This window comes from Ascaphus truei, chromosome 22 (genome assembly GCF_040206685.1).
Source record: "Ascaphus truei isolate aAscTru1 chromosome 22, aAscTru1.hap1, whole genome shotgun sequence".
In the NCBI taxonomy this organism is placed as follows: domain Eukaryota; kingdom Metazoa; phylum Chordata; class Amphibia; order Anura; family Ascaphidae; genus Ascaphus; species Ascaphus truei.
Genome location: NC_134504.1, coordinates 347,937 through 361,575, shown reverse-complemented (window position 1 = coordinate 361,575; position 13,639 = coordinate 347,937). Strand labels below are relative to the sequence as shown.

The window sequence follows — 13,639 nt, the reverse complement described above, 5'->3', positions numbered from 1 at the left end:
TACAGTACGTGAGTGTCACAGAATAGCCCACAACTTTTGCACATGACTAGCTCTGGCACTATGTTTATTAAAACCAGGCTCACTGGGTACCTGGGGATGGCTGCCTGGGCCACAGTTGAGCCCTAAAGGTAAAGACTCGCTGGGTACCTTTGGAAGTCTGTGGTATTGTGAGCTAATTATGATGTTACTGCCGTCTGTGCCCAGGTGAAAAGGATCTCTGTGACCCTTACTCAATCTATTTCCCCGTGCTGGGGAAGACTTTAGTTTAAATGGAACTGGTCTCTTCACTAGCATTGGCAAACAGCTTCAAAGCATGAATAGGTGCCTATATCTTTGCTAATCGTGTGTTTGTTTTTTATTATTGTGGCTTTTATCTTTGCGTAGTAACATGAATATTGTTTCTGACGTTGCCCTGGCTGTGTACTCAGTGCTGTACTTGCCCCATAGTTATCACAATCTAATTTTGCTGCTTGAGGCACAGGGAGATGAAGTGATTTGCCCAAGGAGCTGAAACCAAGTGTTAAACCAGCCTCCTGTGCTCCAAACTCAGACTTTACTCACTGAGCCACCCTGTGGTCTTCGAAACACTAAATCCAACCGTCCTCCTTGTATACTTTATATACTGAACATATTGTAATTAAGGTAACCGGAAGTAGGTACCGACACATTGCCTGGTTACCGGCAGTAGGTACCGACACATTGCCTGGTTACCGGCAGTAGGCACAGACACATTGCCTGGTTACCGGCAGTAGGCACCGACACATTGCCTGGTTACTGGCAGTAGGCACAGACACATTGCCTGGTTACCAGCAGTAGGCACAGACACATTGACTGGTTACCGGCAGTAGGCACAGACACATTGACTGGTTACTGGCAGTAGGCACAGACACATTGCCTGGTTACTGGCAGTAGGCACAGACACATTGCCTGGTTACTGGCAGTAGGCACAGACACATTGCCTGGTTACTGGCAGTAGGCACAGACACATTGCCTGGTTACTGGCAGTAGGCACAGACACATTGCCTGGTTACTGGCAGTAGGCACAGACACATTGCCTGGTTACCGGCAGTAGGCACAGACACATTGACTGGTTACCGTTAGTAGGCACAGACACATTGACTGGTTACCATTAGTAGGCACAGACACATTGCCTGGTTACCGTTAGTAGGCACAGACACATTGACTGGTTACCGTTAGTAGGCACAGACACATTGACTGGTTACCGTTAGTAGGCACAGACACATTGCCTGGTTACCGGCAGTAGGCACAGACACATTGACTGGTTACCGTTAGTAGGCACAGACACATTGCCTGGTTACTGTTAGTAGGCACAGACACATTGACTGGTTACCGTTAGTAGGCACAGACACATTGACTGGTTACCGTTAGTAGGCACCGACACATTGCCTGGTTACCGGCAGTAGGCACAGACACATTGACTGGTTACCGTTAGTAGGCACAGACACATTGACTGGTTACCGTTAGTAGGCACAGACACATTGCCTGGTTACCGGCAGTAGGCACAGACACATTGACTGGTTACCGTTAGTAGGCACAGACACATTGCCTGGTTACTGTTAGTAGGCACAGACACATTGACTGGTTACCGTTAGTAGGCACAGACACATTGACTGGTTACCGTTAGTAGGCACCGACACATTGCCTGGTTACCGGCAGTAGGCACAGACACATTGACTGGTTACCGTTAGTAGGCACAGACACATTGCCTGGTTACTGTTAGTAGGCACAGACACATTGACTGGTTACCGTTAGTAGGCACAGACACATTGCCTGGTTACCGTTAGTAGGCACAGACACATTGCCTGGTTACCGGCAGTAGGCACAGACACATTGACTGGTTACCAGCAGTAGGCACAGACACATTGCCTGGTTACCGGCAGTAGGCACAGACACATTGACTGGTTACCGTTAGTAGGCACAGACACATTGACTGGTTACTGTTAGTAGGCACAGACACATTGCCTGGTTACCGGCAGTAGGCACAGACACATTGACTGGTTACCAGCAGTAGGCACAGACACATTGACTGGTTACTGTTAGTAGGCACAGACACATTGACTGGTTACCGTTAGTAGGCACCGACACATTGCCTGGTTACCGTTAGTAGGCACAGACACATTGCCTGGTTACCGTTAGTAGGCACAGACACATTGCCTGGTTACCGTTAGTAGGCACCGACACATTGCCTGGTTACCGGCAGTAGGCACAGACACATTGACTGGTTACTGTTAGTAGGCACAGACACATTGACTGGTTACCGTTAGTAGGCACAGACACATTGACTGGTTACCGTTAGTAGGCACCGACACATTGCCTGGTTACCGTTAGTAGGCACAGACACATTGCCTGGTTACCGTTAGTAGGCACAGACACATTGCCTGGTTACCGTTAGTAGGCACCGACACATTGCCTGGTTACCGTTAGTAGGCACAGACACATTGACTGGTTACCGTTAGTAGGCACAGACACATTGACTGGTTACCGTTAGTAGGCACAGACACATTGCCTGGTTACCGTTAGTAGGCACCGACACATTGCCTGGTTACCGTTAGTATAATGAGGTCGTGAATCTCACTATATCAGGGTCTCTCTCTCTCTTCAGTCACTTGCTCCAAATTCAATCATGCATGCGCTAGCTCACTAAGAAAGACTCTGACACAAAGTTCAGCTTCAATCTCAGTACATGCGTTATCCCGGGGGTAACACAGGAACTGCTGCTTTATTGAGTACACAACATAGTTTATATAGCTCATAGCGGGGAGGGGCATGGGAGGGGTTAAATCATATGTATCTTTATTCCGGGACACGCTGTCTTCCTTGATTGGTTAAGTCATATGTATCTTTATTCCGGGACACGCTGTCTTCCTTGATTGTAGCAATACATTCTCCCGGGCTCATGCAGCCCTCGTGCATAGCTGCGTCATCAGTTCATGGTTTAATCATCTGGTCATGTGTTTACCAGGATATCTGAGACAAAGTTCGGGCGTATAACATAACAAAAGAAGAAATATATATTCACACACATTTCTACCTTCACAATCCCCCCTTGAATAGATATTTCTGACTTGCCTAAGGGAGTAAGGCTGTCTTGCGATGGGGAAAAAGGAATGGGATACTTCACTCGATTACTGGCACAGGATATCTCTAATAGACTCCTATACCTTCCATCGAGACTTAACACACCGCAAGAGTCCCTTCCCTTCCGTATAGCCTTAATAGTCTACAGCAATGAATTACAAATAAAATGAGGAGTCCTAGAAGGACTGTGGGTAGGCATATCTTTGTGAATTTTGGAGCTAAGCAGAATTTCCAATTCACTTCCGGTGTTTATCATCATGTCGACACCACCAACTTTGAGCATCAGTTTGCGATAGAGAGGAATAAGGCAACAGAGAATAAGAATACCAAATATAAAAATACATAAAATAACTAGGCCGATCGTGGTAAGAATCGATTTCCATCCTCCCGCCCAATCTGCTATCCAATTGGCCCAACTGGTATCTACTCCTGCATTCCTCTTTACCTCTAAAGCTAGGTCCTTAATTTGATTGAGTGCCTTGACTGTTTTACCGTCAATTGCCGAATTTTCAGGGATATAAGTACAACATTCTTCACCAAACATGGAACATACACCACCCTTTTCTGCTAAAATCATATCGATAGCCATCCTATTCTGGAGGGTCATCCGGGTGTTGGGCCCTAGTTCTTCAATAATACCCTGAAACGCATCCCTACTAAAATTTATAAACCTCTGCTGATTGTAATACAAATAGTTAATCCAGTCAACATTTTTATTAATTTGTACTTGTGGGATGATTGATATAAATCCAGCGGAAATTTGGTCTAGGGCCTTAAATTCATCAGGGACCCCCCTTGGAACCCCTATTGCATCTCTATATACCAAATTATCACTTTGTAGAGCTGTCTCAATACTCCTTTTTGACCGCGGCAAAGAGAGAGGTTTCCTGGATAGGTACTGTACTTCTGGTTCCCATGGGAGCACTCTAAAAGGCATAACTACCTTAACTAATGCACACTGTCCTTGCCACACTTGGGGTAGAATATTTCGGAGCTTACCATTTCCACACAACCAATAAATATCTAACATATGTAGCGTGTGATTCTGTAGGTCAGTGGAGGATATAGATGAATTAGAGGTACAGAATCCTGGGTTAAACCTTCCTAGCTTTATTCCCGAACATTGGCACATTGCTCTTGTTCTCAAGGTTTTTTGGCTTAGCTGAACCGCTCAATATCAATTGGAACTTCAGAAGAAAAAATGTATTTTAAACTAACATTCATTCCAACTTTCATACAGACAATAGACAATATCAGGCACCTAAGATGGATGCTGACTCAAAATGGTTGCTTAGATCCCAGTGCTGTTATATCAGACCCCCCTCCCTTACGTCATATTCTCACTTTGTCACTCCCTCCCTTTTTATTCTTAAAACATAGCTTTTGAGAATAAAGTTCATGATGATAGTCCAGGGATAACTTCAGAGGACAAGGGTGCGTGCCCTTCACTGTCATAGTCTCGTAAGGCGCTGCGGCCAATATGTCTTTTGGTGAATTGAATAACTGTGGTCGGCATCTTCTTTCTTCACGGTACTGCTGTTTTCTGGCATCTGTAAAGAGTGGCATCCGAATGGGGGAGGGGGTCGCACACCTGTGGATCATACCTTTGCAACACGTGACACCCACATATATGACAACAAGTAACACTCCCAAACACATCAAAACATTCAAAAAAAATTTGCTCCAAGTGATCTAAGCCATTCACCTAACCCCAAGGGTGATAATCTGTCACTTCCCTTTGTAACCCTCTTTTGAATCTCTTGTATTTAATCTAGTTCATGCTGCACATTGCTACACTGATCTGAAATATAAACACAACATTGTCTTTAATCAAACACATACCCCTCCTTTTTAAGCTAAAACATAGTCTAAAGCAATTCTGTTTTGTAAGGCCATAAGCCTAATCTGAACCTGTTCTTAGCTTTTCAGAATCATCACAATCATTCTATTACTGAGAATTGAGGGGGTTTGGTATCTGTGGAAGCGAATGCATGATCCTCACCCTGCACGCATTGTATACATCATTCACTCAGAATATCAGAACAGACGATGTCTGCGATGGGTCAACATGGCTGACTTATGATCCTTTCCTTGTGGCTGACACCCGCCCTCCTTTCGGTGGAGGTGCAACACACTTCTGGATCAAAGTTTTGCTGCACATGACACATACATAGAGAGTGAAGAGTACGGCCAAAACACATACAAGAGCTTTCACAAGCCACGCTTCCAGGAAACCAATCCTCCCATCAAGGCTCACTTGTACATACACCTTAAATTTCTAACTTAACACACTCTAAAGAATAAAAATATTGAGTCTCTGAAAAAATGAAAAGTTCTGATAAAACCTGGCCTTAGCCTGGTGTCTTATTTTCCTCGTTGGTTAACGGTTAGAGTTTTGACTCGGCAAGACGTTAACTTGATGCGGCTGTGCTTTAGGTGACTTTGGTCTTTGGTGGAGCTGGAATGTTTGGTGGAGCTGGAACGAGCTTTACTGTACTTTGGGTCCAGGAAAATGACTCTGCCGCTTTAATTGCTGTATTGGTGATTACTTTAGGCCTTTTCACCTGAGATGAAAAGCATGCTTGCGCAGGGAATATGTGACTATTAACCCCATCTCGAGTAGGTGCACTTTCAACTTTGCCTAGAGAGACTCAAAAAATGTATTAGTTGCATACAACTTACTGTTTTATTACCACTAACATGGTCCTTAATTCTTTCCTTTGGACTGTTGATAGTCACAAGTCATCCCATATGTGTCTCATAGGGAGATAATTTATACCTAGGACTAAATTCTTGTATCAATGTGTTTACTCCTGTCTTAGCATCCACATATAGACAGAGGTATTCCCTATTAATGTTCCTCAAATTAAAACTAAGTAGCCAATGTGAACCTGACTTTGATACAATCTAAGTTCCTGAAACTTTAGGGCCTCATCCCTTGCTAACCACTTGTTTCCATAATTAATTCTATCCTGTCTGCAGGCCATATCCCTAAGACCTGGGAAACTACCAGAGTTTGTCCCAAGCTTCAAAAGTGGGGACAAAAAACACTGTCTCAAACTACAGGCCAATATCCCTTTTCCCAATACTATCTACTGTTATGGAAAAATATTCCCTCCCAATTTAAGCAATTATTTTACCCCTACAAATTTCCCTAGCCAATCCCTATTTGGCTTTTACCCCGAACACTCCACTGTAACTATTCTGCTAAGAAATTTGAAATGCCTTCTACATAATGCATACCTTATTCACTTATGTAACTGCTTTTGCAACTATGTATCCCCTGTATTTAACCCTATACACAAGACACACCCACAAATGAGAGGTGACTCCCAAATTCACCACCCTCTAGCAAACCCATTCTAGATTACACAGCAATTTTTACAATAACCACTGCTTACGGACACGTTTGGAAAAAATAAATGGTTAATTCGTTATAACATACATCACATATTCAGTTAATAGACAAATGATTTTGTATAAGACTTCACACTAATGTCTTGCTTTATATAATCTCTTTGCACAGTGCTGAGCACATGGTCAGCTTTATAATTTTAAAGACACTCTGCATATTCATCTGACTAAAGAAAAAATATTTTCTATAAGACTTGTTTCCGGGCAAAGAGCCATCTTGTTTCTGGGCGTTTCGCCAATTGACCCTGAAAAGATAAGATAAAGATACACCACAGCTTCTTCCTGAAAAATAATAATTATTAGCTTGGAACTTTTGCTTAAAGTTTAAATACATGGAGCTTTATCCAGAGCCCTAAGAACTACATTTTTTATGACCTTTCAAAAATTAACCAACAGGCTTTTATATAGCTGAGGTTCATATAACTTCTTAACACACAAATAACGCCACACGCTCATGCTATCTCCCTACACTCAGTTCTTTTTAATGCCTTCTGTTTTGAACTTTCATAGTTTCACTGACTTCATTCACTACAAATTCATGCTATCTTGTGACAAGGGGGCATAATTTTATTTTCTCGTCTTTCTCCTGACTAGCAGGCTCACGGGGGCGGTGAGCTCCACAGGAGTAACAATTATCCCTGCATACTGGGTTCTGTGATTTGCATATGGGACATACCCAATATGGTGATTCCACGGGACATGGACTATTTTGAGGATATGGAGGGGGAGAGTCAACTTTAGGGGTAGAAGGTGTAGTTTTGTCACTTTCGGGTACTTTCATATAACAGTAACTTTTCTTATCTTTCCCTCCACATTCTATTTCAGTGAAACCTTCCTTTTGAAGCTCAATAGCCACACATAGATAAATCAGTCACACCACAATTAAAACAATCTTAGCCTCCCTTTTCTATCTCCTGCTCGGTCTATTTTTCTCTGGACAGCCTTGGTAACATTAAACCAGGCTTCTGCTATCTTCAGCAGGTTGTTATCATTCAAAATTCCTCTCCTTTTTTTTTTTTTTTTTTTTTCAATATCTTTCGCCACTCTTCTGGCTGTAACCTGCCTTCTGCTGCAGTAATACTACATACTTTAAACAGCGTACTTGCTTTATTTTTCACTTGTTCTTATATTAACTTCTGTCCTGGCAATGATAAAATAACTGCAGCGGTACCCTTCTGTCCCTTAACAGAATTATTTTGACTCATACTAACGTAAGGTACATTTCCATGTGGGATTCAAAAATCACATAAGACTGCGCTCCCTGAACTTCCCCCTCCCATAGAAAAAGACTCCTCTTTCTAGTTGCTATTAGAACTGAAGGAAAAAGAATATTTTCTGGTTTTAAAAGACCCATTCGTGTGGCCAGCACGAATAAAGTTTTCAAAGAAATATTACCAGGGCTGGCATTCTTTTCCGTTCTATTCTCTCTCTCGGTGGCAGGCTAAGACTCCTTTCCCTGTCTTACTTGCCTGTGCTTAAATGTTAAAACTGCACCTTTTTTTTTTTTTTTTTTTTTTTTTTTTTTCTTCACTTATATCACTTTTGCATATTCGTTCTTAACAACTTCGGTTGCAATCTTCCCGTAGGCGGGACTCCCGCCAGTTTATATAGATTAGTAGCATGTTTGGTATATTTCTTTCCTTCTCGAGTGCGGACTAAATCTAGTGCTGTCTGTGCCCCTGTGGGCAACACATGTTTTTTCTTAAATAAGTGCAACATCTCTGAATTCTCTGTTCGTCCCACTAATATATCGTGGCCGGTCCTGTGTCACCGTCTCGAGGGAACCACTGTTTGGTTACCGCCCTCAGACGCTGGGTCCCTGACCCCAGACACCCGGTACCGGAGACAGAGTACTATCTCTACGTCTCGAGGGAACCACTTTTCCAGGTTACCGCCCTCAGAGCATCAGTGCCTGTCCTGTTCCCCTTTACTGGGCTGACAGCCTGCACTTCTTGGTGCCTGTCCTGTTCCCCTTTACTGGGCTGACAGCCTGCACTTCTTGGTGCCTGTCCTGTTCCCCTTTACTGGGCTGACAGCCTGCACTCTCATTCAGGGATTTTGCAATTACTTATCAGAAAATCAATCAGACAACCCGCAATCTATCTCCCATTACTACCCACTCGGTCACCTAAATTCCCAACACTAATGCATTAATACACATACATATACTAGCTACAGTCAGTCGACAAAAATCCCACTCCACTTCGGGCTCCTACTTGCGGCACTGACTAGCATATATAACATGTAAACATTCGCACAATTTAGCAACTTATAGGTGACCACAAGCAACTGAAGAGTATGATATTTTTAACAGTTCTAAACAGAGCGCGACTCTAAAGATCACACCGTTGTATCACATCAACGTGAGTGAAAGACCTAAACAGATTATACTACCTAGGCAGCAACCCACCGACTTGTCATAGGCAAGATAACACACAAAATGTATGCAAGAGCTTACCTTGACAATGAGGGTGATCAGTCCTCGGTTCGGTGTGTCACGGTCTCTGCAGCAAAATCAGCGACAGGTCAGTCTCTCGTGGTGAGCCGGAGTCACGCTCCCCCCCTCACACGTTGGGCGCCAAATAATGAGGTCGTGAATCTCACTATATCAGGGTCTCTCTCTCTCTTCAGTCACTTGCTCCAAATTCAATCATGCATGCGCTAGCTCACTAAGAAAGACTCTGACACAAAGTTCAGCTTCAATCTCAGTACATGCGTTATCCCGGGGGTAACACAGGAACTGCTGCTTTATTGAGTACACAACATAGTTTATATAGCTCATAGCGGGGAGGGGCATGGGAGGGGTTAAATCATATGTATCTTTATTCCGGGACACGCTGTCTTCCTTGATTGTAGCAATACATTCTCCCGGGCTCATGCAGCCCTCGTGCATAGCTGCGTCATCAGTTCATGGTTTAATCATCTGGTCATGTGTTTACCAGGATATCTGAGACAAAGTTCGGGCGTATAACATAACAAAAGAAGAAATATATATTCACACACATTTCTACCTTCACAAGTAGGCACAGACACATTGCCTGGTTACCGTTAGTAGGCACCGACACATTGACTGGTTACCGTTAGTAGGCACAGACACATTGACTGGTTACCGGCAGTAGGCACCGACACATTGCCTGGTTACCGGCAGTAGGCACAGACACATTGACTGGTTACTGTTAGTAGGCACAGACACATTGACTGGTTACCGTTAGTAGGCACCGACACATTGCCTGGGTGTAAATGAGTGGCGTTGAACACAATGTACTGTACATCCTTCCTTGTACATGCAGATAATCCCTGTTGGTGTGTAGAAGAGTTGGGGAGCAGAACCGAATAATAATAGTGTAGCAGCACATTCATGTTCTATAGGTGGCCAATTCATGCTATAGTATTAATATCATAAACAAGGTAATAAAAAATTAGATTTATTTGTATTGAATTGTGCTTTTTAGATGAGATACTTTTATTTATATGAAATAGGTTTTTATATATTACGTTTAGTGTGTTTTCTATTCACTCCTGAGGCTTTGAATACATACTGTATTTCTCTTTTGTTTTTAGCATACTGATTGCATTTACAAACAACACAGATGCACCCGCCTGGTGGGGATATGTGATTGCAGCTTTGATGTTTCTCAGTTCTTTGTTCCAAACCTTAATTCTCCATCAGCATTTTCAGTATTGCTTTGTTACAGGAATGAGATTGAGAAGCGCGATCACTGGTATAATATACCGGAAGGTAAGATTTGGCAGGAACGGCTCATACTATCCCTTCCATTCAATAATAAGTGGCAACATTCACCAACAAAAAGGCAGAAAATTGTAACTAAATATTGCCTACTATGATGGCATTTTGCAGCAATCTGAATTAATTACATTTCAGACTTTATAGCGCGCAAACATGAGGTTTTCATACAAATAGATTTTTATGCAGATAAGCCTTTTCTTTAGATATGCTGTAGTGTGTATGTTTTCAAGACATCACACCATTTTTTCTGGATTTAAAGAAGGACGGGAGGTTTAAAAGGCTTGTGCACCGCTACCCGTATGGAGAAATCTCATGTTGGGAGCATTACAGTGTGTGAAAATCTGCAATAAAATTATTGCAGATGTGTTTAATCATTATTTTACCTGCCCTGTTGTATAATTCTTAACATAATTCAGAATCTATATCTAACCCTAATCTATATGTTGTTGGTAATATGGTCCAATATATTTATATGGGGACTTAATTTCTTATGAATGTGTTTTATTGTTTTTCTAGTCTTTAGTAATCACAAACTCTGCAAAACGCTCTTCTACTGTTGGGGAAGTTGTGAACCTGATGTCCGTAGACGCTCAGCGTTTCCAAGATTTGACGACCTTTCTCAATATGTTGTGGTCTGCACCATTGCAGATCTGCCTGGCCCTTTATTTCCTATGGCAGGTACAATTCAGTGTTGTAAATGTTGTATATTGTCACAAATTGGTATACTTTGAATTGTGCGTAAACGTGCACAAATGTTTCTAATTATATGAGAACATGAAGGGATAGATTTGCAAAATAGGGGTAAAACAAATTGCAGCATATTAACCAATCCAAAATATCAAATCTTTGGGACTTTGTGCTTCATAAATCTGGTGCAATTTTGTTTCTGTAGTTTTCCCTCAGTTTTGCAGTTGGGAGCTTTTTTATAAGTAGGTAGTTACTGTATTCCTTTAATGTGTGATAGTGTTGATTCTCATAGATTTGAATCAGCACCATCGCACCTTAATGAATAACCCTGTAGGCGGACGCTCACAGAGGTATGCAAGGGAGACTGGTATGGTGAAATTAAATAAGGCTTTTTTATTGCGCCTTTTCCTTAATATCAGGAAACCATCCAAACAAGGGGTAAACAAAGCTTCTATTCACTTGGGAGTATTTCTAGTGAAATACTATGCAATCCACCACTCCCTTTGGATAAGCATGTCTCCCAGCCCCAAACATATAGCATGAAATAAGCAGATATAAAAAGTCTCATAAATGAAAGTCTTATCTGTTCCTTGTGGTTTGGAGGGAAAATCTTCTCTGTTCCTGTGTTGCTACCTTTCCTCAGGTTTTGTCAGCATTCAGGTTTAGAAGTTTCCCCTGTGTCTTGAAAGCGGCACTACCGTTTCTTCTGAGATGCTCAAGACAACTGTCCCCATGTAAGTCTCACAAGGTGTGTGAGATTTAGGAACAATCTTCCTTCCTGTCTCAAAAGACAGGCTTTTCTAAACAATCTAATCAGGCAGGTGGTGTTTGTTAATTGACTACCAGCAGTTAACCACCACACTGCTGGATTAGAGTCACATTACCTGAACAGGGATAACTCCCCTGTTACATACCTCCCCTGTTTGTGGGAAGCTCGGGCTTGCCACGGCCAAAGCCCATCCTTCCACTCTCATTCTAGATATCTCTGTGACTTGAATGAGAGTGGATGGAGGAAGAGAACCCTCAGTCCCGCTGGGATCGGAGCCCTTTCTCCAGTTCATTCGTGTCTCCTCCCGAAGGTGTTTGAGATCAGCACTCTTCAGTCGCTCGAGGAGGACTTTCTCTAAGTACAGTCTTTTTGCTACGTGCGCGGTCATGAGATTTCCCTCGCGTCGGGTGCTTGCCTTATTGTAGGCAGACTGTATAGCAGCAGTTGCAGAGCGTTTAAAAACAGCCCTTTGAGTTTTCTGCTCTTGAAGCTGTCTCTCTGCCCTTTTCCCACTCAATGGAGTTGCTAGTTCAGCCTCTTTGGGATTAAGTTGCAATTCCACACCCACTTCCAGAGAATGTCCCATCTTTTCAGCTTCATCAGCTAAGGATTCTTCTGGTTTTGATTCAGCACGTGTACCTTCTTTTGTTGCCTGTTGGGTGGCTGAAGGTTTTGCTAGTGCTTGTTTAGGTGGTTCAAATTTCACAACCTTGTCTTTCAGACGAGCGGTATTCCCAGCTCCCCCTGTACCCATGTCTTCATGGGTTTTTGTGGCTGTGGGATACTGACGCTTAGTCAGGGCCAATACTTGTCCTTGTAGGACTGTAATCTCCTCCGCGAGAGATCCCTGTTTTTTGAGTGCGTTTTGCAAGTCTCTTCTCAGGGAATTTATCTGCACACTTTGCTTTCTCTGATGTTTCCACATTTTTATTGCAATGATGAAATGCTTCCACATTTTTATTGCATTGTGAAGCACTATGAATTTCTTTGCTCGGGCCACAGTTACTTGTTTTAGTTTCTGGACCTTCTCGTGCTCCCTTTTGTGCCGGGTCACCTGGGTTCTAAGCTTGGCCTCTAGCGATGCTTTGGTGACACTCAGGGTAGCCTTCAGTTTCTCATGCTGCTTTGCGGGGACATACTGGGTCATCAGACGTTCCTGCAGCACTTGAATTTCTTTAACAGCCTGCAGATTTTCTTCCTGCAGAGTTCGCTGCTTCTCCTCGGCCTTCTCGAGTTGCGTACGCAGACCTTGCAGTTGGTTCTGCAGTCGGTGCTCTGCTTCAAACTTCTCACCTTCTAAAAGTCTATTTATTTCTTTAAGCTCGTGCAGCATTTCATTCTTTTCCTTGACGTCGTTTGTCAAATGAAAATTTTCTTCTTTGAGTTTTAAGTTTTTACTTTTTAATCTTAAATTTTCTCCTTTTTCAGTCTCTGTACTATTCAGGGCCTCTTTGCAGTCCTCCTTCCATTTACGCACATCTGCTTTGAGAATCACAGTCTCCTGCCGTGAGATTTCCTTCTCTAGGTTGAGGGCCTGAAGCTTCTTCTGAGAGACTTGGAGATCTGTATTAAGATTGACAATCGTTTCTTTAGAAATGTCCAGCTCCTCAGTGAGACTGTGTAGTTCCTTTCTGGAAACTTCCAGATCTGTGCGGCAGCTGTTGATCTTATGATGTGAGGCATCCAGTGCTCTGCGGAGTGTCTGAACCTCTTTCTGAGATACGTCCACCTCTATCCGGACATTGTTGACCTCCTGTTGTGAGGCATTCAGCTCTACGCGAAGAGTGTGAACCTCTTGCTGAAAGACTGTCATCTGCTTTAGTGCCTCCTCATATTTCCGCTTCAGCTTAGCCATCATTTTATCAGATATGCTCTGCTTTTCATCCATGGTGGAAATAGTAGTGTTTGCAGTATCTAGCTCA

At 42.9% G+C, this 13,639-nt stretch overlaps 1 protein-coding gene across 4 annotated transcripts in view; it reads left to right on the top strand.

Moving 5' to 3' along the window:
- ABCC3 (ATP binding cassette subfamily C member 3) overlaps positions 1-13,639 on the top strand; it is a 108,209-nt gene that overhangs the window by 30,710 nt on the left and 63,860 nt on the right. For all 4 annotated transcript variants that reach the window (XM_075579587.1, XM_075579586.1, XM_075579588.1 and 1 more), the window contains 2 exons: positions 10,075-10,252; positions 10,778-10,939. In XM_075579587.1, coding sequence (XP_075435702.1) covers positions 10,075-10,252; positions 10,778-10,939 — 340 coding nt within the window. The remainder of the gene's footprint in view (positions 1-10,074; positions 10,253-10,777; positions 10,940-13,639) is intronic.